The sequence below is a fragment of the Notechis scutatus genome, chromosome 3 (assembly GCF_049901735.1).
Source record: "Notechis scutatus isolate UNSWTSFEM ecotype Mainland chromosome 3, rNotScu1.2, whole genome shotgun sequence".
Lineage (NCBI taxonomy): Eukaryota > Metazoa > Chordata > Lepidosauria > Squamata > Elapidae > Notechis > Notechis scutatus.
In genome coordinates, this window is record NC_142011.1 from 186754838 (window position 1) to 186780253 (window position 25416).

The 25416-nt window shown below is 37.1% G+C and overlaps 1 protein-coding gene across 1 annotated transcript; it reads left to right on the forward strand.

The window, feature by feature from the left end:
* The first annotated feature begins 4081 nt into the window (after positions 1 to 4081).
* ATP6V1C1 (ATPase H+ transporting V1 subunit C1) lies at positions 4082 to 23830 on the forward strand. Its single transcript, XM_026690125.2, has 13 exons — positions 4082 to 4221; positions 7090 to 7234; positions 9828 to 9895; positions 11263 to 11348; positions 12260 to 12354; positions 13544 to 13635; positions 14120 to 14218; positions 15659 to 15727; positions 16910 to 17002; positions 17083 to 17176; positions 21761 to 21858; positions 22433 to 22559; positions 23227 to 23830. The coding sequence occupies exons 2-13, from the start codon at positions 7103 to 7105 to the stop codon at positions 23320 to 23322; spliced, it is 1149 nt and encodes a 382-aa protein (XP_026545910.1). The 5' UTR covers positions 4082 to 4221; positions 7090 to 7102; the 3' UTR covers positions 23323 to 23830.
* Positions 23831 to 25416: the final 1586 nt, after the last annotated feature.

Below are 25416 nucleotides of genomic sequence, written 5' to 3' on the forward strand. Positions count from 1 at the left end.
AGGACAATTTAGCTGATAATTTTACTAAAGCCCAAGGTGCCAGTAAGCACCAGGAGAGTTGTGAAAATTATGGGGTTAGATTGTAAAGATATTATATATTTATTTCACCCAAAAGGGGAGTATGTTAGGTATAACATTGATACCAAATATGGTTTGGGTGAATAAATATATAAAACTTAGATATCATGGTTTAAGTGCTTATCACTTTAAGCACAATGCAGCAGGCAATTAGCCGATTAAGGTGCGGTTAGAAGTTACAATATAAGGAAGCATTAGAAGCTGGAAAGCTTACTGTGAGCTGTCTGTAACTGTCTGTTACTGTAACTGTGTGCTGCTGCGACTAACTGTGATTACTGACTGTGAGTGCCTGTGACTGAACTGTTTTTGTTTGCTACTGTTTGCTGAATATCCAGCGTTTGTTTCTCTGGAGAGTGAAACCGGAGGAGGAGAAGATATCTTTATCGGCTGATAAAGATATTGCAAGGAATCTTAACTTGGACTATACTAGTGAGTCTTACTGGATGGAAATACTGTGAATGACTTAATGGACTGAATGACAATGCTTAAACTCTAACTGGATTAAAAACTATTTAAACTACAAACAGTGTTTGTGTTCAGTGTGTGTATACTCTGGGGCCCTTCCGCTCTCCTTTGGTTGCCTGGCTTGACTACTGCTGCAATACTCTGCTAGGGGTTAATCCTCAAACCCTAACAAGTACTTTTCTTTCAAGCCAATTGATAAACAAATTAATGCTAAATTAATGCTAAATTAATGCAAATTAATGCAAACAAATTAATGCAAATTAATGGTTCTTTTTCTGGTGATTTTTTTTATCACAAGAAGTGGGAAGACTTCTCTCTTTTTAGAAAGCGGACCAGCCTGCAACTTCACATGGTTTATAAAACAGCCACCAGACTCATCAGCTCTTATAGTGATTTATATTTGTGGGTAGTCTTCAATGGTAGTCCTAATAGAATGCATTGCAATAACCTAATCTAGAGATTATTTATTTATTTAATCACAATTGTATATCCACCAATCTCATAATGATGAGGTGGTTGATTGTATTCTGACTAAACAGTCACTCTGCAATGCTGGTAAAATTTCTGCTAGACTCTTCCTCCCTCCATTTAACATATACATACATACATACATACACACACATATATATGTATGATAAAATATATATAAAATAGTATAAGGAGGGATCTGAGCCTTGTAGTGCCACACATAAGGAAGACTATGGGCTCAAGTATTCATCTTATTAACAACAAGTAGTGCCACTCAGAAAGGAACAAAACTACTGCAATATAGTGTTCCCAACCTTGCAGTCAGTCTAGAAGAACATTATAGTTGATGGAATCAAAAGCAGCCAAGTTTTCTCACATTACAAAGAGAGCAATTATCTAAGTCCTGACTAACTTAATTCACAAGATCAATACTGTTCCTGTCCCCACACCCCACTTGAATCCTGAGAAAGCTCTAGTTAGGTTAGTTTACTTTATTGTCATTACACCTCCTACAATGAAATTAAATGCCATCTTCAGTGTACAAACTGTAAAAATAAAACACAAACACACATCCTCTAGAAAATCAGCTGCATCATTAAAGAGGGAAGAAAATGAAGACATATTCCACAAAGAAATGTAGCTGAAAAAAAATTAAGGTTTGCATTTTGTTATTAGAGCATATGATATCAGCTAGATTCTGCTCAGGGAAAATATCCTTTACCTGTTTTAGTTTCAAGTCTATTAGGTTAGATCAGGATTTTTAAGAGCTGAAGTCCACATATCCTAAAATTGCCAATTTTGAAAAACTTGGGTTTGATGTACATTTTGGCCTCCCAATTATATGCATTTATTTTGTCACTTAAAATGAGGTTTGCTCCCAAGTAAGCAAGCATAGGATTGCATCCATCATCTGATAATCACAGACGTTTTTTCTTTTACATCAACTTTGCCCTAAATAGCACCTGGCAGGAGAAACTATTATTTCTAGTGCTCATTTATCATCCTGGTCACTGCTCTGACTCCACACCTTTATAAAGGAGGACCAGAAAAGAATCATTTGGCTAAAAGCCTTGAGAAGTGTCTTCTATCTCCAGAAAGGAAATAATCACACTTTATCACTAGCTAATAAGGAGGTATAACAAAAGACAGCTATACTTATATAGCCATATGTTGCAAGCTTCCCAGGTATCTGCTGTGTGAACTAAGGTCCTTCTTAAAATCTGATCTCCCAACATTGAAAAACTCTAGGTAACCTTTGGCCTCTTTTGTAAGGGGTGGAAAACCAATACTGTTGTATTATATTAATAAGCATTCAACTAGGGAAGATGTTAATTTAACATAAGGCAGTCCTCAACCACAATTCAGCCCAAAATTGATGTTAAATGAGAAATTTGTTAAGTGAGTTTTATCCCATTTTACAACTTCTCTTGCCTCATTTATTAAGTGACTCACTGCTGTTGCTAAATTATTATCACAGTTGTTAAGTCAATCTTGTTTCACCTTTGACTTTGCTTGTTAGAAGGTTCCAAAAAGGGATCACAAGACCCTTGGACACTCTTTAAGTGTCATCGTAACTTCAAATGGTCTTTAAATGAACTGTTGTAACTCAAGGACTACCTGTATATGTATTAGTCTTTGTCTTTTTTAAAAAACACTTTTTCTTCGTAATGTCTTTTTTTTAATTCTTTTGTCCTTTTAAAAAATATTTTGGCATTTTGTATTTTAATCTTTAAACAAACTAAAAAATTTATACACAAACACACATACAAAGAAAATTCTAGGTAACATAACCATTGAGGTGTGGCTTGACAAGTTCTCTGCAACTGTCACATTAGAAAAAAAAATCAGTTAAAATAATGAGATATCAGAGACAGGAACAACCGTTTGATCAAATCTGGATGGATTTTATGATTGCTAGAGTATAATATAGCAATATGGACTATAATATTTAAATAATATCCTGAGATTGACTACTAGTAAAAAAACACTCAGCTAATTTTTCATCTCTAAGGGGGGACAAGAACCCACTCTTCCAGTTTCTAATCCTGTGTGTGTGTGTGTGTGTGTGTGTGTGTATGTTTTCTTAAGTTTTCACAGGTTTTTATATGTATGGTATTCAGCTTTGTTCAGGTATTTTCCTACGTCATTATAGTTGTGCTTTTAAAGTTGTAGCAACACCCCAACGAGGCACCCAGATGAAACCTAGCTTCCTAATAAATGATAGCCGTCTGTTTACTCGGAGCCAAGTCACACTAAAAGCCTCCAATACAGGAACACAATGTTGCCATCCAATCAAGACAAAAAAAGCCACAAAACAGACAGAAGATATTAGAAACACCAATCAAGCAGAACACAGCAAACTCCAAGACCAATAAACACAGACCAAGACTCCCAACCAATCAGGATGAAGAAAAAACCATTCTGGCACAGCATAGGCTAGCACCAAATTTAAAACTGAAACAACTGTAAAAGTCTGACTCACAGACGAACACAATACAGAAGCCTGATGATGGCAGATGAGATTCTGCCGAAAGATTGCTACAACTTTAAAAGCACAACTATAATGATGTGGGAAAATACCCGAACAAAGCTGAATACCATACATATAAATACCCACGAAAACTTAACACACACACACACATATACATATATACACATACACACACACACATATATATATATATACACACACACACATTCTTGACTTACAACTGTAGTGTTTTTCTCTATTTTCTACATCTTCTCTATGCATTTTGGATCTATGTTAATGAAGTTACTTAATACTTTTATCATATTTCTGTAAAAACAATTTTAAAAAAATGACTTCCAACAAGCAAACCAACCAACCAACCTTCTCTTTCTCCTAATTTATTATTTCTACGACTGGCATATGAGATGAGGAAAAACGAACCAGGCTTTCCCCTCGGGAGAACTTTTTAAAGCAAGGAGCCACTTGGCTTCCCCCCGTCCCCCTCCCCAAATCAAGCTCTTCCAAGGCGAAACGGCCGCGCTCCGGGTCTCCACCGGCGCGGTTCTGTCACGGGGCGCCCGCTCCACTGCGCCTGCCCAGCTCCTCCTGCGGCGCCTCGTGACGCCCGTCACGTGTGTTTTCCGTCCCGCAGAGCTCGCCGGTTTCATCGCTCTAGTTCAGCCTCCGCTGCGATTCCGGCCGCTCGCGGCTTCTTCCGGCCAGCAGCTGCGCGTTGAGCGGTAGGTAGAGAGGTATGATCTCGGTCGGCTCCCGATGGCGGCCGAGGAAGCCGGGGTCGCTGAGTGGAGGAGGGAAGCCCTCGACCTCGGTCGCCTCGGCGGAGGAGGAAGCGAGCGGGGTTGGGAAATGCATCGCGGGCACAGCTTTCTTGGCCCAGACCCGAGGCCGTGGCGCATAGGTTGGACTACAGCTCCCATCATCATTCCCCACCAGCAGACTCTTTTTCAATACTAGGAGAGGGGCTGGTTGGGGGGGTGGGGGGGTGGGGAGAAGAAAGGCTGCCGTGGATCAGCCGACGGAGGAAAGCCCGTTTCCAGTGTTTCTTGTCATTTGTTTATTTGTTTATTTATTTTATTTATTTCGATTTGTCAATCGCTTACAAGATAATAGGTATAAGTATGTACATAGTTATGAATACATGAAATGGGTGCATATAAGAAAAATAAAATAAATAAAATAAAATAAATAAAAATGAATGCATCTCTTTCCTGGGCTGCTGAGGCCGGGGCTGGAAAGTGCCTAAGGAAAAGTTGACCCCCCCCCGAGGACGGGTCGCGTTTGCATCGCGGGTGGGTTGCTTGCTACAAGGGCAGAAATCCCGGGCCCAGGGCTGGTGGCTTCCCGGCGTGTAATAGCTGTAGATTGCACTGTTCCGAGTGAATTCTGGCTAACACTCTGTTGCCCACCCCCCCAGGTCATCTTTAATTCCACAGAAATAGACAATGATCTCCCAGGACATTAAAGACACACACACACACACACACACACACACACACACAAGATGAAGTCAATTCTTGGTTGACCACTTTGAACCCTGCATTTTATTTAACCACAATATGGGAATGGTACATCTAATATGGGTTGTTGTTGTTGTTGTTGTTTTGAGGGGGGGGGGAGAGTCTTGTCCATAGCCTGGGATTTCCTGGCATTCATCGCTCAACCCAGGTCTGAGCCTGTTTTTCCATCTGAAGCTGCACAAGGTCAGGCTGGTACTACAGGTTTAAAGCAGGATGGCTTGGTTCTGTCACCTCATTTTATTTTATTTATTTGTCAAAAGCTTACAATACAACAGAAACAAGAATAAACATCCATTTAAATACAAGAAATAGGAACTAATAATTGGGGACAATAGGACAGGGACGGTAGGCACGATTGTGCGCTTATGCACACCTCTTACAGACCTCTTAGGAATGGGGTGAGGTCAATAGAGGTTAGTTTGAGGGTAAAGCAGTCCTGGTTCAGGATTTTTAAATATAACTTTTATTAAACAACTTTTCTTTTATACAACATCAGTTTCCATTCATTACAACACTTCTGTGACAGTATACATACTTTTACATAAATCTGTACATTTGTCTGTATCCCTTATTTACCTTATTATCCTATCATCGTCTCCTCTATTCATCTCTATCTCTATTATTTAGCCAATCATGCAGTACATTCCATGTCAAATAATAACCCGTTTTCTCTCTGGCTTGGTTCTTACTTGCAGAGAAGAGCAACTAAGATGATTGAGGGCTTGGAGGCTAAAACATATGAAGCACAGTTGTAGGTATTGAGTATGGCCAGTCTGGAGAAAAGAAGGACTAGGGGGGACATGATAACAGTTTTCCTGTATGTGAGGGGCTGCCAAAAAGAGAAGGGTCAACTTATTTTCCAAAGCATCAGAAGGCGAAATAAGAAACAATTCCAGAAGCAATCTGGAATTAAGGAGGAAGCTTCCTAACAGTGAGAACAGTTAACCAGTGGGACAGCTTGCCTCCAGAAATCGTGGGCACTCCATCACTGGAGGTTTTTAAGAGGAGACTAGACAGTCATTTGTCTGAAATTCTGATTTGTTGTTCAGACTGCTTGGGCAGTCTGAAATATACTGAAAACTGACACAATAATGCCTTTTGTTAAGTGGGGTGTATTCACACATTTTTTTTATAAATAAATTATTTCTCCTCTCCACTTTGTTGATTTGATTAATTTACTTAGTCACCTGCATTATTTATTGAGCTCTGGAAACTCAAGGCAATGTGCATGGGTATTGTGAGGTAAATCCTTTATTCCCGGACATTGTGATTTCTATGATTTAATGATATCTTAATCAGGGGAGCAATAATTAATATTAGCTAGATTAGAAAATCATTTGGAAGGATGAAGTAGAATGTAGAATCCAGTGTTTATGTGCAGATTCCCAGAACTCCAACCAATTTGCTTAGGTTATTTTATGGCTCTAAATTTCTAGAATTAAGACAGAAAAAATAAATCTGCATATTATAGCTGCACTAGTATAATACTGACTCTCTGTATATAGCTTCCTCTTTTTAAAGAATTGGGCTGGGCAGTTTAGAGTTTTCTGGTAGTGATTCCCATTCTTCTCCTTTTTAGAACTACAGTTCCTTAAATAATAGCAATGATAATACAGTTTGATTCTTAAAATGGCTTCAGTAATATATTTTCATTGTTGTATTAGTGTTGTTGTATTAATATAGCTTTAGTAGTATATTTTCATTGTTGTATTAGTATTGTTGTATTAATATAGCTTTAGTAGTATATTTTCATTGAAAAAAACGAGAGGAAATCAACCCTTCAGTGTGCTGAATAAAACTATATAGAAAAAAATGGGTCTAAAAAACTAGTACTGATGGTTCAGAATGTGATAATCTACATGAATTTCAGGATGATAGCATTTTTAGAAAATGTGAAAAATTGCACAGTATTTCCTTGAGAATTCCTGCCATTTAAAGACAATGGAGAATTTAAACTTATGTGTTCAAAATGAATATTGTTATTTAGTTGAATATTTTATTTAGTTGAATATTTTATTAACTCCCCACTTTTAAAAAATTCACTCTTATTTTCCAAAATAATCATTGCAGTAACGTGACCAAAATGACCGAGTTCTGGCTGATTTCTGCTCCTGGGGAGAAGACATGTCAGCAGACGTGGGAGAAGTTATGTGCTTCAACTATAAAAAATAATAACCTGTCCATCAATGCAAAATTTAACATTCCAGATTTAAAGGTATAGCTGAGTTTTTTTTTCCGCTCAAAATGTTACTGTTTAACTTTGTATTGCAATTTAAATTAAGGGTTTTTTTTAGATAATAGTATGGATAGATCACATTCATTTTGATAAAGTACATTATATAGTTATAGTAATTTATATTGAAGATATTAATTGTAAATTATTATTTAACTCACTAAGTGCAAGTAGGCAGTACTGTAGAACTATCTTATTGGGCTGTGTAATGCTTTGTATTTGATTTGGGAGAATTGGTATAAAAATTGCAGATGTGGCACTTGTCATTCATTATAGTAGCTACATCTCTTTCCAAGATTGTAGGGTTGCTTTAGAGAAGCTTAAATCCAGAGCATTGCACAAGTTCAATATTAGTAAAGAGTTCCTTTATTTTCTAAAAATAATCTAATTTATCTCCCTGGTTATTGTCATGTATAACATCCATACATGTAATCAAAGCTATTTGCTCTGACCAATTCAGCAATTCAACTTTTAATTATGCACACATACTATGTTTACATTGCATATTGTGCATTATACAATACAAGAAAACAGTTCTGTGCTTAGAGCTAAACATATTACATACGTTGCTGTCTATGTAATTCAGTAGTGTTTAACTCACAAGGTCCCAGTATTTCAGACAAGTATTTTTTACAGCCTTGCTTCCAGAGTTAGCAATGGAACCACTGACCTTTTGTTCATACACCATATGCTTCTCCCATCTGGTTTGATGAGCACTGGATTTTACTAATATATGAAGTAGCATTATACTGTATGAAATAGTTTTAAATTTGATGAAAGTTTTCAATGAAGTAATTTTTATTATGTTGGTTTTAGGCATAATAATAAAAAAATCTGTAGATTTCCAGCTCCTACAGATTTTTGAAACTTAATCCTATTGTACTGAATAAGAACTTGCTTATGATAAAATGCATAGCCTTCTCTTTTTGGCTCAGTTTCCTTTCTGTTTTATACACTGCTCAAAAAAAATAAAGGGAACACAAAAATAAGACATCCTAGTTCTGAATGAATGAAATATTTTTGTTAAATACTTTGTTCATTACATAGTTGAATGTGCTGACAACAAAATCACACAAAAATTATCAATGGAAATCAAATTTAGCAACCCATGGAGGTCTGGATTTGGAGTTACACTCAAAATTAAAGTGGAAAAAAACACTACAGGCTGATCCAACTTTGATGTAATGTCCTTAAAACAAGTCAAAATGAGGCTCAGTAGTGTGTGTGGCCTCCACGTACTTGTATGACCGCCCTACAACACCTGGGCATGCTCCTGATGAGGTGGTGGATGGTCTCCTGAGGGATCTCCTCCCACACCTGGACTAAAGCATCCCCCAACTCCTGGACAGTCTGTGGTGCAATGTGGCGTTGGTGGATGGAGTGAGACATGATGTCCCAGATGTGCTCAATTGGATTCAGGCCTGGGGAATGGGCGGGCCAGTCCATAGCATCAATGCCTTCATCTTGCAGGAACTGCTGACACACTCCAGCCACATGAGGTCTAGCATTGTCTTGCATTAGGAGGAACCCAGGGCCAACCACACCAGCATATGGTCTCACAAGGGGTCTGAGGATCTCATCTCGGTACCTAATGGCAGTCAGGCTACCTCTGGTGAGCACATGGAGGGCTGTGCGGCCCCCTAAAGAAATGCTATCCCACACCATTACCGACCCACTGCCAAACTGGTCATGCTGGAGGATGTTGCAGGCAGCAGAATGTTCTCCACGGCGTCTCCAAACCCTGTCATGTCTGTCACATGTGCTCAGTGTGAACTTGCTTTCATCTGTGAAGAGCACAGGGCGCCAGCGGCAAATTTGCCAATCTTGGTGTTCTCTGGCAAATGCCAAACATCCTGTATGGTGTTGGGCTGTAAGCACAACCCCCACCTGTGGATGTCAGGCCCTCATACCACCCTCATGGAGTTTGTTTCTGACCGTTTGAGCAGCCACATGCACATTTGTGGCCTGCTGGAGGTCATTTTGCAAGGCTCTGGCAGTGCTCCTCCTGTCCCTCATTGCACAAAGGCAGAGGTAGCGGTCCTGATGCTGGCTTGTTGCCCTCCTATGGCCTCCTCCACGTCTCCTGATGTACTGACCTGTCTCCTGGAGCGCCTCCATGCTCTGGACACTACGCTGACAGACACAGCAAACCTTTTTGCCACAGCTCGCATTGATGTGCCATCCTGGATGAGCTGCACTACCTGAGTCACTTGTGTGGGTTGTAGACTCCGTCTCATGCTACCACTAGAGTGAAAGCACCGCCAGCATTCAAAAGTGACCAAACCATCAGCCAGAAAGCATAGGAACTGAGAAGTGGTCTGTGGTCACCACCTGCAGAACCACTCCTTTATTGGGGATGTCTTGCTAACTGCCTATGCTTTCCACCTGCTGTCTCTTCCATTTGCACAACAGCATGTGAAATGGATTGTCAATCAGTGTTGCTACCTAAGTGGACAGTTTGATTTCACAGAAGTGTGATTGACTTGGAGTTACATTGTGTTGTTTAAGTGTTCCCTTTATTTTTTTGAGCAGTGTATTTTTGCATACTTTTCTAAATAATTCTTTCCCTCCTTAGGTTGGCACTCTCGATGTCTTAGTTGGTTTATCTGATGAGCTGGCTAAATTGGATACCTTTGTAGAAGGGTAATCACTATTTTTTCATATACCTGCACTTTATAACTTCCGGATGGTTATTCTGTGTTAAACTGAGTATGACATGCTAACTGCTATTGTTTTAGCTTCACTAGTTAGTGACAGTAAATATTGCACCAGATTCTACTGGTAGTCCTCGATTTATAACCACAGTCGGAATCAGAATTTCTTAACAAGGCATCGTTAAGTGAGTTGCATCTGATTTTTTGCCACGGATATACAGTAAATCAGTGCAGTTGTTAAGTGAATCACACGGATGTTAAGTGAATCCAGATTCCCACATTGACTGCTTGCTGGAAGCTGGCTGGGAAGACCATCATATGATGCCAGGACCTTGCTACCATTGTAAATACATGTTGGTTGCCAAGTGCCCAAATTTTGATCACTTGACCTCCAGGATGCTATGACATGACAGTCTAGTCGAGACAAAGCCAGAGACTAGTCATAAGTCACTTCTTAAAGTGCCATTATAACTTTTAGCAACTTTGGTTGCTAAGCAAATGTTTGCAGGTCGTGGACTACCTGTACAGTCAAATAATATATTTAATAATGTAATTAATGATTTGTACTTTGACAATAGGATTGGAAATAATTTCAAATGAAAATTTCTGATGTTTGTTTGAAGTGAAAGGTAGCAGGGTTATTTGAGCACAATGTTAATTTGGAGAATTGAGAAAGTTATTGAAAACTTTTTAGTTTATCAATATGCCAACTTTAAGTGTTCGCAATTTTGTTAACAGACTAGCATTTCTGTGCCTGAGGCTGTCTGTTGCACTAGATGTTTCAGCTAATGAACTGTTAAGCTTGATGTGTTTAGCATTCAGTCCACTGTAGGAAGTGAAAACGGGGATAGTTGAACTGCAGAAAGAACAGACATTTATCGGGATAGACAGCAGTTCTTAATGATAAACACTATCTGACATATTTTAAACTATGGACTCTAGAAGAACATAACAAGCAATTTCAGCCAAGTTAGACTACTAGGGCCATCTAGTGGCAATTCTTCATAGTGACTGGGAATAGCTCTCCTGTAGCAATCCCCAACCTTGTTGGCGCCAGGAACCAGTTTTGCAGAAGACAATTTTTCCACGGACTGTGGGAGGGATGGTTTTGCACACAACCTAAATCCCTTGCATGCGCAGATAAAGCTTTGCTTGCTTGCCTGCTGCTTGCGCAGGCAGACCCAGACTGGTACAGGTTGGTGGCTCAATGGTTGCGGATTCCTGCTCTCCTGGACATCAGACAGATGCTAGGAATTAAACTGGGAGGCTGATTGTCTTTTGTATTGCAAAGAAAAAAGCAGCAAATTAAAATTCTTTAAGATATAAATCTTAAATCTTCCCCATTCTGGTCTTCAGTGTTGTCAAGAAGGTGGCACAATATATGGCTGATGTGTTGGAAGACAGTAGAGATAAAGTTCAGGAAAACCTTCTGGCCAATGGAGGTAAATTTTTGCCTTGATATTATTACAATGTATTGCAATACTGAGGGTTGTGTATATAGAAGACTATCCTTCAATTCTTATGAGGAAAATAAATCAGTTTTGAAAGATTTTTTTTTCATAAAAGCAACACAAACAGAATAAAACAGCCTTTATTAAATCTTGTGTTTGCAGTGTCATAAAGAAAAGTATGAGAATTGTCAGTTTGGTACAAGAGTTAAAACATCAGACTAGAAATCAGGAGACCTTCAGTTCTTTTCTGCCTTGAGTACAAAGCCAATTGGGGCAACCCCTCTGCCCTAGGAAGGAGACAATGGCAATGTACTTTTGAAAAACTTCATCAAGAAAACTGCAAAGACTTGTCCAGACAATCTCTGAGAATTAGACATGACTGAACAGAAGAAAAGGAAAGAAATGTATAATATGGAAGTAATATAAGATGGAAATAATTTAAAGCATATAATGCTGAATCAGTTTTTCCACATGCCTCATAGAGAAAGCATCCCTGAACACAATACATTTGGTTAGATATGTATTCTCCATTATACAATTCAAAATTTTCAGAATTCACCAAACTAATTTCTAAAAGGTACAGTGCCAATATGATAATCAAAAGTGACTTTTGTCTTTGATTAGATAAAGCTATAAGTACGTATAAAAGCTATAGATGAGGCGAATTCTTCTTTCTACATAGACATAATAAGATTTTTTTCCTCGTTACTTCTAATATACTCTAATTGTATGCAAAAGTTCTTGTGTGGATCAAAAATGGCCCAAGCTCTTTTAAGGTGCTTACATTGTATTCTGTTCCATCTTTATTTTAAGTAATTATTTCTTAAATGTATTTAAGATCCCCAGATTTTTATAGGATGTATGGGATTACTTATTTAGCTCATTTTTATCATTTTCCCCAGTTGATTTGATCACCTACATAACAAGATTCCAGTGGGATATGGCCAAATATCCAATCAAACAGTCTCTGAAGAATATTTCAGAAATAATTGCCAAAGTAAGATTATACACATAAAAGATTATGGAGCTTGTATGCTAATTATTAATACAAAATGACTTTTTATTGCATAATCTATATACCATAAAATGAAAATATTTTATATATTCAGAATTATTTAAAAATAATTATATCACATATAAATTTGCATCACATAATTTTCCTGGGAGTAAATACTATTGAAATATTTTAAAACATATAAAGTTTTGATACATATCATGCTCAGTTTTTCTAAAGATGTGTGTTCATTTGCCTAATTAACTATATACAGTATATATATATGTGTGTGTATGTATGTGTGAATATATATATATATATATATATAAAATTTTATATTGCTTTGCTACTTCAGATGATTAGTCATTTCATTTTTTGCTAACTATTCTCCCTTCTGTTAAATGTGAGGTTTTAAAACTGAAGTACTTACCACTAGACATGTGTAAGATCTTGGGATATGGGTAATGGAGCATTCTGAAAAATTCCAGAATGTTCTGTAGCACCTCTATATCTTGTCAATCTTGGAACTGCCGAATTGGACAGGAAGCAGCGAAACAGAACATTGAAGCGTCCTGTAGACTACTCCATTCCTGAACCTCATACTGCAGTTCATGAATGGAATCCCATTTGCTAAAAGAGTAAAAATTGCATCATAACAATTTTCAATATAATTTTTACTGAAATAATTTGGCCTTGTTTCTTTAATATACATCTGATATGTAGATTTTTGAGGTACAAAAGCTTTTTTCAAAGTGGTGCCTTCAAAGTACGCTTAAAACTTTGACAGTGTATGCTGATAACAGTTTTAATCCAGAAACATCAAGTGGGTGAACTTGTTGCAAGGAAACACTGCAACTAGTTTGTTGCTTCTGTCTGACAATAGTTTTCTGTAAACATTAAAGTAGAAAAAAAATACAAAAGGTTTTGAGCATAATACTTCTTTTTTTTAATTACAGACTGCTCAAAATCATATTTCCTGGTTCATAATATTTCCTGGTTTCCTGGTTCATTTCTAAAAACCAGAATCAATGAAGTTCAATCTGTTAATTTGTTTTGTCTCTTTTTCTGTTTATTCTTTTTCTTTCTATTCGGCTGCTTGCAGTTAGTAATAGCTTTTATAGATCTATTTAATTTGGGTCTCTCTTTACTTCTAAGACATGGGTCCTAATTGGTGTGCTTTTTTTCTTCAAAGGGTGTGACTCAGATTGATAATGATCTAAAGGCAAGGGCATCTGCATACAACAGCCTAAAAGGCAATCTTCAGAACTTGGAAAGGAAGAATGCGTGAGTTGTCATCTTGTTTTGTAAGATTGTCTCAGAGCTGGGTGATCAATTTGATAGATATTCAAAATCCTGAAATAATGCACATGTAGAAGAAACTATTCTGCCTCTTAAATTTTAAAACACAAGTTCTGAATAGGAATGCAACCTTGTATACCTAGATGGTAAAGGAGCATTAAGTGCTGTGTCTGAATGTCTTTCAATCTCACTAACTTCATTATAATCAAATTAATCAAAATTTAAACCTATAGAGATCTATTGAGTTTCCTAGCATGTACTATAGAAAGTATTGCATCAATAATATTAATTTCCCAAAGGAGGCAAAAAGGGAGATTGTGGAAGGTTTCACTCTCCATCTGAATCGCACTCATGTCAAAAGCACTGAGGTGCTTCCAGGTTGAACTCCACCTGAATGAACAATACTTACATTCATTTAAAGATTGAAGTAGAACACTCACTTCCTCATCTTCTTCTTCTGCTTTGACAGGGGAAGTTTGCTAACAAGAAGTTTGGCTGAAATTGTGAAGAAAGATGACTTTGTACTTGATTCTGAGTACTTAATTACATTGTTAGTAGTTGTACCAAAGTAAGTCAATATTTTCTTTCCTAAAAGAGAACGGGCTAGAAAAACCCAAGAGGAGAAAGAATTTTTGTTCATTGAAAGATTTGAATGAAATTGTCACATATATAAATGAAAGGCATATGTGAAAATGTAGTACATCTTTTAAAAATAGTAGATTGCCCCCAATTTCAACAGATGGGCTTTGAAAGGATTTATATGATCTTAAGAGAAACTATAATACATGTAGTCAACACTTAGTGACTGGAATTGGGACTGACACTTCCATCTGTAAGCAACATGTCATTAAGTGAATTACATGATAGTGCCTGACTTACGTCAGTTTCATTGTGATTGTTAAGCCAATCACTAGTGCCTGTTAAACATGATGTCACATGCCTTGACTTATTGCCAGCTTCCTCATTGACTTTGTTCATTGGAAGCCAACTGTGAAGGTTGCAATTGGTGATTGTGTGATCATAGGGATGTGGCGAATATCTTACATTCAAGGATCAGTCACAATCCTACTTTCCCAATACTGTCATAAGTTGGAACAATTGCTAAATAGGGTGATCATTAATCAAGGATTACCCATATAGAGGGATCTTGGAATTAATTATATAGTTCCATACAAACTGAAATTATTATTATCATAATAAAATATACACCCATAAAATTAAGTAAGTCAAGTAAAATCACCTCAAGGTGCAATTTCACTTACTGAGTTGCTTGACTTGGTTAGCTGCTAGTTTGTAGAATTTACCAAAATCAGTCTGAATGTTGCTTCTTAGAACTTTATTATCTTTGTCTAACTCTACATCCTATGCAGTAATTTTAGTAAAACATTGGTAGTGCTAATAATGAGATTGTTTCCTTCGTGATAATACTGTAATTAAAGTATATTGTACTAGTGTTGCTGAATTGTTAGAAGAATACTAATGGTGTTCATTTTTTTAAACAAACTGAAAATTTCTACTAAAAGTAGTGTTCCTCTTTTGAGCCACAAAATAGCTGTTAATATAATTATTTAGTGCATTTTTAATTTAAAAATGTAAATGTAATCTTAAAGGGAGTTCAACTAGTTTCAGTAACATTTCACAGGTTTTTTCTTAACAGTAGAAAAAGAAAGGTTTTCATTGGTAAGACAAATGAGGTAGCATGAAACTATAGTCTTTCCATTTATAAATAACAAATGAAAGTCTTTCCTATCCCTGCAAACTTTTTTAGCACACCAAAGCCCTTTCCAAAAAAGGGGTATGTATCAAAACAGTCATGCAGTTTTGATGAACATTTGATGAAGTTTTATGGCTGGAAATGAAAACAGAGTCTAGAACATAGAAAAAAAACAGGCAGCTTTTTGAAAACTCATTAGCATATGCAAAAAGTTATAAATACAGTGGAGTAAAAGACTTGATTCTGTCCTACACACCTATGTTAAGACTGGTAATTATTGCTTTTTTATTTCAGGACAAATTACACTGATTGGATGAAGCAGTATGAAACTTTGACAGATATGATAGTCCCTCGATCCAGCAAGTAATCTTGTTTCACTTTTCATATCCTTTTAATATACTTGATCTGTGTAATTAACTTGTTTTACCACAATGCCCCCCCCCCCAACCATTGCGCTAAACTATGGTTTGTTGAATAAAATATAATCTGAATTGTAGCTATAGCAATAGCACTTAGACTTATATACCGCTTCACGGTGCTTTACAACCCTTTCTAGGCACTTTACAGAATCAGCATATTGCCCCCAACAATCTGGCTCCTCATTTTACTGACCTCGGAAGGATAGAAGGCTGAGTCAACCTTGAGCCAGTGAGAATCGAATTGTCGAACCACTGGCAGCTGGCAGTCAGCAGAAGTAGCCTGTAGTATTGCATTCTAACCATTGCACTGCCACGGTACTTTAGGGTATATATTAACTCTAAACACAAATTACACAAAACCCAAAACAGCCAAATCATCGCATATTAATACAGCCCATCAACCTAGTTATGATCTCAATTGTTCTAGATGATAGCAGTCTATCATTTGCCAGAGGGAAGAGGGCATCAAATTGTTCTCCATATTCTTCACCTGGGGGTAAGACAACCATTTGTCTGAGTGATATGAAGACTCCTGCTTTAGGCAGGGGATTGGACTACAGAACCTCCAAGATTCCTTCCAATGATTCTAAATGGCTTCGGTAATATTCTTTATTGGATAAAGAATATTGGATAAAGAATATTGGATAAAGAATATTGGTGAAACAGTACAGAATTGCACAGAATTTTGTGCGTGCAGACCAAGAAGAACTCTTATTCTAACCATTTCCCCCAAACTAGGTACTTCAATTCATGCTTCTCATTCAATAAATGGGGCTACCAAAAGCACTTTTGTGTTGAATGCTTAGATTGGCACTGAGTATTTTCTGAAATAATGAAGTTTGTATAGTCATTGTTTGTTGGGAAGAATGGGCTTCTTGTGTAAAATGTGCTGTCTATCTTACTTCTGTTAAAAGGATAGCATAGTAGTAGGTGAACTTCACTAATTGAATAATACTACCTTAAATCTATTCTTGTAAACTAAATTATTATATTATAAACTATTACAATATGATACAAAACTCTAAATCAATTTACCAGTTTTGAATTACAACTTCAGTTTTTATTCCAGTTTGTGGTTTCATTAAAGCTTTTTGTCTTAATGGGCCTGGCATCTTTTGCTTTGCAGTGTTCTTTCTGAGGACCAGGAAAGTTATCTCTGTAACATCACTTTATTCAGGAAGGCAGTGGATGAGTTCAAACATAAAGCAAGAGAAAACAAGTAAGTGCAACCCTGCTTTATTTTCTTGTTAAGGAATAGTTGCACAGAAATTTACGAATTGTACTTCCTTCCCAATGCAGGTTTATGGTCCGTGATTTTCAGTATAATGAAGAAGAAATGAAGGCAGATAAAGAGGAAATGAACCGGCTGTCTACTGATAAGAAAAAACAGTTCGTAAGTTCAGTGATATTTTTGCGTTTAAATACAGAAGTAATTATTCAGAATCAGTAGTTACATTGCTAATGTTCTTTTTAGGCTTTTCATGTAAATGTGGGTACACTCATTGGTTAACAAATAAGCTCTATTACAGAAATTACTAAATATTAAAAAAAAGTATTTAACAAGAAGTATCAAAGCTATAGTAAGAGTAGTACTCAATTCCACTTTTGTTCAGGGTTTTTTTTTTCCATCATGGAATTATATTTGACCTGCAAAAGATAGGATGGATGATGCAAGGGCACCATGGCAGATAAGGAAGTGAGTTCAGATATTAAATGCCAGATGTATTGTTTTCTAAGTGCTAAAAGAACATGTAGGTATTAGTTAAGGACTATTATTCATAATCTTTTGCAATGTATAGTGAATTTTTAGAATAGTTTATTAAAGGATGAATCAGTGAATGTCTAGGAAAGAATACATTGATTACTAAGAAGCAACTTGACTTTATCAAGAATCAGGTCATTTTTCTCATTTTAAATAGAATTATAGTCAAGTAGATAACAAGAATACCACTTTTTAGCAAAGCATTTTACAGGCTTTCCAACAGGTCCTTATTGACAATTTCTTAAGCCAATTAGTTGGACTGTACTGTTCTAGATTGCTAAAAAAAATAATTTTGGCTACTAAACAAGTTCTGACAAGGATAACTATCATCATGACAGGTAGTTCTTGATTTACAATCACAATTGAGCCCAAAATTTCTGTTGCTAAGCAAGATAGTTGTTAAGTGAATTTTGCCCCATTTTTTGACTTTTCTTGCCACCGTTGTTAAGTGAATCACTACAATTGTTATATTAGTAACACTGTTGTTCAGTGAATATGGTTTCCCCATTGATTTTGATGATCAGAAGATTGCAAAAGGTGATCATACGATCTTGGGACACTGGCCATCATAAACTCATGCCAGTTGTCAAGCATCTACATTTTGATCATATGACCACAGGAATGAGAACGATCGTAAATGTAGGAAATGGTCATAAGTCATTGTTTTCGGTGCCATTGTAACTTTGACAGTTGAGCGGAGTGATTGTAAGTTGAGGACTCTATGAAGGTTCTTTATTTTCCAAGGATGAGACACAGTTTAGTATAGCAGATAATTGTACACAATGCTTAATTGTGACACACACCTATAAACTGTTGCTCTGGGTTAACTTCACTCTCCTTGGAATTACTAGTTGATGTAGCCATGTATATAAGTCTTCAATGCTCAAATCTTTAAGACATAAGACATAAGAATTTATTTGTCATTACACTCGCTAACGGGTGCAACGAAATGAGGTGCTCTTCCACAAAGTAAAACTGGACAAACACCACTAAAAGAAAAAAACTGAACTAAACACAACCAACCATACAATAATCTCTATGCAATTTAAAAATGTAAATACCCCATTACTCTCAGCCATTTAAATTCCACAAAAATCATTATGACCCTGCATTCAAACTCAAAACTGCACTTGGATAAAAACTGTTCTTAAATCTGGTCGTCCTTGTTCTTAATACCCTAAATCTCCTTCTCGATGGTAATAGTTCAAAGAGCTGATGTCCCGGATGAGAGGAGTCATTCAATATATTAAGTATCTTCCTCTTACATCTATTTCTATACAGTTCTTCCAAAGAGGGGAGTGAGCAGCCAATGATGTTTTGGGCCGTCTTGATCACCCTCTGAATTGCCTTTTTCTCTGCCACTGTGCAGCTCGAGAACCATACACAGAGACAGTAGGATAATATACTCTCAATTGAACTCCGATAGAAGGTAGTCAGTAGACTCTCAGCCAGTTGTTGTTTCCTAAGAATCCTTAGTAAATACAACCGTTGTTGTGCCTTCTTAATTAAAGCAGCGGTGTTTGCACTCCAGGTCAGGTCATTTGTAATGATGGTCCCGAGAAACTTACATTCAACCACCTGTTCCACACGAACTCCCTCTATATACAGTGGCTGAATGTCTGCTCTTTTTTCCTATAGTCCACTATAACCTCCTTGGTCTTCTTAATATTAAATAGAAGATTATTATTCTTGCGCCAGCGGGATAGCTGTAGTACCTCATCCCGATATGCAGACTCATCATCCCCAGAAATAAGTCCTACAAGCGTAGTATCGTCTGCAAATTTCATTATCCTATTGTTGGGATGTTTATTTGTGCAATCAGATGAATAGATGGAGAACAGTAGTGGACTAAGGACACAACCTTGTGGAGTGCCAATGCTAAGTGTCTTGACAGTAGAAATATAATCATTCAGTTTAACTCTTTGTGGACGATTTGTTAAAAAATCCAATATCCATAAACAAATAGAATCTGGAAGATCTAGATCTTTGAGCTTGGCTATTAATCTGTGCGGTATGAAGGTATTGAAGGCAGAACTGTTGCTCTGGGTTAACTTCACTCTCCTTGGAATTACTAGTTGATGTAGCCATGTATATAAGTCTTCAATGCTCAAATCTTTAAAAAAGAGTCTTAAAAATTTGTAAGATGGCACACAACATTTGCTCCCTCCAAAAGTTCTTACACTTATTGGGATTAGATGCTGCCTAAGTGTGATTGCTCCTTGACTACTCCACGTCAAGATATGCTGCTTACCATAGTTTGCAATTCTGGCATTTGACTGATAGCCCTCTTGCCTCCCTAATAATAGTTGCCAATTTCCAGACATCACTTGCTGCTTCCTTGTCTGCTTGGTGTCTTCTTATCTCCTTTTCTTCCACACACCCACATACACTTGGTCTTAGAGTCCTTTTATAAGATAAGGGCGTGTGCTTTCTGTGCACATCTGCACGTTCTTGAAAATGTTAGGGTGTGGCTTAATTAGCCAAACAGCTAAAGCACTTGCATGGATGCTTGTGAATAAATTGAGGGGAGGAATGAATTGAATAAGCCCATGTCATCTCATGTTTTGACTTTTTGAATCTTTTTGGAAAGGGCATGAGCTGAACTGAGTCATGGGGAGGTGGAGGTGAAAAGCATTCTGCCAGGTTGCAGCTATTTTTCTCAAATGCAGTCAGCAACCTCAGATTCATTTTCTCACAACCATAGAATATATTACTACTGGGAAAACCAGTAACATTGTATGGCGGTGAGAGTTGGACCTTATGGAAGGCTGAGCACTGAACTGTTGATGCTTTTGAATTGTGGTGTTGGAAAAGAGTCTCTTGGACTTCAAGAAGATCTAATCAGTCATTTCCAAAGGCAATCAACCCTAACTCTCCTTTGGAAGGACAGATACTGAAGATCAGATACTTTGGCCATCAAATAAGAAGAGAATATTCATTGGAAAAGACCCTGATGTTTGGAAATATGGAAGGCAAAAGGAGAAGGGGACAGCAGAGTATGAATGAATGAATTCTTTGTTGGCCAAGTGTGATTAGACACACAAGCAATTTGTCTTGGTGCATATGCTGTCAGTGTATATAAAAAGAAATGATACATTCATCAAGAATCATAAGTTACAACACTTAATATAGACATAGGGTACAAATAAGCAATCAGATCATACTAGGAAACAATATAAATTGTAAGATGGTTAGATATCATTAAGGCAATGAACATGAATTTGGGCAAACTAAGGGAGCCAATGGAGGATGGGAGCCTGGCGTGCTATGATCCATGGGGTTGCAAAGAGTTGGATATGACACAGCAACTGAACAATAACAGTAGAAGTCAGAAGCAATATTCAAAATAACTCTGGCAATTTTAAATACAAATGTATGCATATTGGTATAAATAATACAAGTACAGGGTAGGGAAGACCTGACTTGATAAAGATATGAAAGGAGATGATTAGTGTCTTAATCCAAATTGAACTTGATGCAATATCGTGGTTTGTTTGTTTTTTTGGTGTTTTTTTTAAGAAAAAGCTAATAGTTTAAACTATTTTGCACAGAGAAATATACTGACTAGAATGTTGAGAATTCTGCAAGTCAAATCCTTTGAGAAGCAGGTGACTTATTTATGCAGAAGGAAAAATTAAAAGGACATATCATAATCTCCAAGTACTTGAAAGACTGTTGTATAGAAGATGAGAACAGATTGTAAAGATTACACTTGAAAGCAGTGATCAGAAATGGCAAGAAAGTACATATTGTTTTCAGCCAAACATTACAAGAAATATTCTAACAACGTAGTTGTTTGAAAGTGTCAATAGGTGGTGGACACTTAACACTTCTTCGTGTGAGATGAATGACATGCTATCAGGGATACTTGCATCCTGCATTGCCAAGAATTTGATTCTGTGCAGGATTATTCAGTTGTCCAGTTGAGATGACGTGATGTTCAGTTTCACAAAAGTCCTAAAACTGATACTGCAATTTTTGATGTTATTAAAGAATATTTGAGTTCTGAATAATAAAATGGCAAAGTATAAATACTTAAAATATTAAATACATTGATTATGCTTAATTAGTACAATTTTCTTGATATGCTTTGGCCTATGATTTGAAAGAAGTATATAACCACAGTTTTGTGTGCGCATATGCACATTTTAAATATACAAGAGAAAGTCTTCTAATGTTTACAGTGTCTGCTTGCTTTTCTCTGTTTAATCACAGGGTCCTCTAGTCCGGTGGCTAAAAGTGAATTTCAGTGAAGCTTTTATTGCATGGATTCATGTGAAAGCTCTAAGAGTCTTTGTTGAATCTGTTCTAAGGTATTTATCTTTGTTGCCAAATACAGTTATCTGTTCCTTCAGGAATTACACAACAATTTTATAATCTCGGCTTAGTACATTTTGGTAGATGAACTCCCTTTTAAAAGTATCAAATTCTGTAGATGAAATGAATTTTTAATTAAAAAAACCTTTGCAAATCACATCTATATAAATAAGAATGAAATTATAATACAAGTCCCTCACTATCTGAACCGCTTCACAGTGCTTTTCAGCCCTCTCTAAGCAGTTTACAGAGTCAGCATATTGCCCCCAACAATTTGGGCCCTCATAGACTAGATAGAAAGATGGAGGGAGGGAGGGTGAGAGGGAGACAGTATTTGTGATATATAGAGCTTCAAAAATGCATTAAAATATGTCGTAAATTGAAAGAGAAATTTGAACCCAACACTAAAAAAAATGTGCCAGATCTAATGATGTGAGTGGTGAATGTTCTTCTCTCTGTCTCTGCTCCCTCCCTCCCTCCCTCCAGGAAGTTAATTAGCCTTTGCAAAAGAACAATGAGTCAGTCAATACTATTCAGAAGGTTTAAAAAATGATTTTGTCATTTATTTAGGTATGGCTTGCCAGTTAATTTCCAGGCTATGCTCCTTCAACCCAACAAGAGAACCATGAAGAAATTGAGAGAGGTCCTCTATGATTTGTACAAACATCTTGACAGTAGTGCTGCAGCAATCATTGATGTAAGTAATCTATATCCTAATGCAGGGATCCCCAACCTTTTCGACGCCGCGGCCCGGTTCCGGCGTCAGCTGGGCGCCGCGGCCCGGTTCCGGCGTCAGCTGGGCACCGCCATTTTTTTTACAAAAAATCACTTCCGGTGATGTCACCGAGCGATTTTTCGCCAAAAAAATGGCGGCGCTGCGCTTTTGTGAGCTTTTCGGGTAGAAATGGCTTTCACCCGGAAAAGCTCACCGAAGCGCTGGCGCCGCCATCTTTTTGACGAAAAATTGCTTTTTTACCAAAAAATATGGCGGCGCCCAGCAACCAGCGGCCCGGTAAGGCTTGTTCCGCATGCCCGGTACCGGTCCGCGGACCGGCGGTTGGGGACCCTGTCCTAATGAGGCTACCTATAGGTTTTGCCATAACATTGAGGAGATTTTTTTCTGATTTCGTATTGTTGGAGGGGATCACAGAATCTAATTCACTGGCCAATGCAGAAATCCAGATTAAAGCATTAAGATAATATCTATCTAGCCTCAAACCCAGCTTCAAGTATGAAAAGGTAGTGCTGAGATTCCTTTGTTTTGATTTTTTGGGGGTGGGGTAATTTTTATATACGTGAGACAAAGATGCAACCATTAATTTGGGTGGTAGATTAATCCTGTAATTTTTTTTTTAAATTTTCAGGCAACCATGGATATTCCAGGTTTGAATCTCAGTCAGCAAGAATACTACCCTTATGTGTACTACAAGATAGACTGCAACTTGCTTGACTTCAAGTAGCTTCTTTCTGAATCTAGTGATCTTCCCATAGTGTTGATGTACAAGCAGAAAAAGGTTGACGAATGTCGCTCCTAAATCTCTCATAAACCCGTGCTTGCTTCTTTCTCCCTTTGCATAGGAGAACAATCCCCGTTGGTGGTCGATCTCTTGACATTTTCTTTTTAAAGAGAAATGTAATTATTGTTTTTTAATAGATCAGGTCTGTAATTGTATATTGAGAGAATCAAGAGTGTATTTATAAATAGTCCTTTATTTAAAGAGTAAGAAACAGAAGGTCATTCCGCTGTCATGCCATGTCTCATCAAGACTTTGTTTATACAGCAAGATAGTGAGGAAATATGCCATTGTTCACTGTGTTTTTCATAGTTGTGCTATAAACATTGTAATTGAATTGTGATGTAAAATACGTGCAGACTGATATTCAGTCGATGCTTTCTGAATGTTTTAAGTTTACAAGATACTAAGCACTGCATCCACCCAAGAAAATAAAAACACCTGTACAATTGTCTTCCATTTGTATTTTGTTCTTATAGGCCACTGTAAAAACGTATGGGGAGAGTTTCACGGGATATGATTCACAAGCAATCAGATTTGCAGTGGTCATAATGAAACTTATGGCCCCCACTTTTCCCCATAAATCTGGTTTTACTAAGGCGGGGTATCAAACTTGTGTCTTCACATGATACCATATCGTGTCTTTCCCCCCCTTCACTAAACCAGGCGTGGGCATGGCCAGCATGTGATGCATTTGGCCCACGGGCCACGAGTTTGACACCCGTGTACTAAAGCATGGGTTGTTTCAGTATTGTTCATGAAAGAAATTGTTTACCGTTTACTCTGAGATACAAATAATGATTTACAAGCTGCCATGGCTTACTTCACAGATGTGATATATTGTGTGCATGCATACAAAAGCTTTACAAATGGGAATCATGAGAAGGTTAGCATGCAGGAGCCCATATTCACTGTGGATTGGTTGGTCACAGCTTTATATTCAGATAATCATGGCGGTTGCTGTACAATTGGGGTACTATGTTTCCAATGCACTAGGGGGCACCCCGTGCCATTTTAAAATAAACATGATAAATGGTATTTCAGGGTTTTCTTACATGAAAAACAACACCTGAATCTTCCTCATGTTTCTATACCATTCTTTTTCTGCCTTTCTCTAAAATAGAAATTGTAAGTCTAAAGGCTAACAATACATCACTCAGCTACAAGTAGTGCTTAAGAGAATGACACAGTGCTTTTGAAACATGGTCTAGAATGAAAGGTCTAAATTTCCAGAAATTGTTAAAAGGGAAAATATTTCCATAAACACATTAGATATTAGAAAGTGAAAATTACTATCATTAAAGAATCAGGTAGAGGCAGTGAAGGGCAGGGGTCCCCAAACTTGGCAACTTGAAGACTTGTGGACTTCAAATCCCAGAATTCCTCAGCCAATTATGCTGAGGAATTCTGGGAGTTGAAGTCCACAAGTCTTCAAGTTGCCAAGTTTGGAGACCTCTGGTGAAGGGCAACAAAGGATTAATGGCTTGATTAAACCCCACAGAGAAAGCAAAATAAATTGACAGATATGTAAGTGTAGTAAATAAAGTTTGAAACTACACAAAATCCTGAGAAATTAAGATTTTTTTTAAAAAAAGAGAATACCTGCTGCTTAGACCTCTTGTACAGAAAAATCAAATGGTTTGGTGAAACTATTATATCCTCATTGCTATGATATATGAAATTAAGCATTTATATTGCATGCCTTAAGCCTCCTGCCTCTTGTATAATACGCCACATGGATCAGAGCTATATTTCTCATTCATAATCTGAGTGTGCTTCCATAAACTCTTGCTGTTCTTAATTTTAAGACACAAATCCTGTGAGTTCTGGAACTCTTTCAATATTTATTTTGAAATGTTTGTCTGCAAATCATAGCTTATTTATTAAATATATATACCACCACTATCAGGTGACTCTGGGTAGCTTACAACATGCTAAAAACAACAGTATAAAACATTAGAACATTAATTACTAAAATTAATAAAAAATTAGCCAAGACTGGAACCAGTAAACAACAGGATGGGGGCTAAAATGAATTTT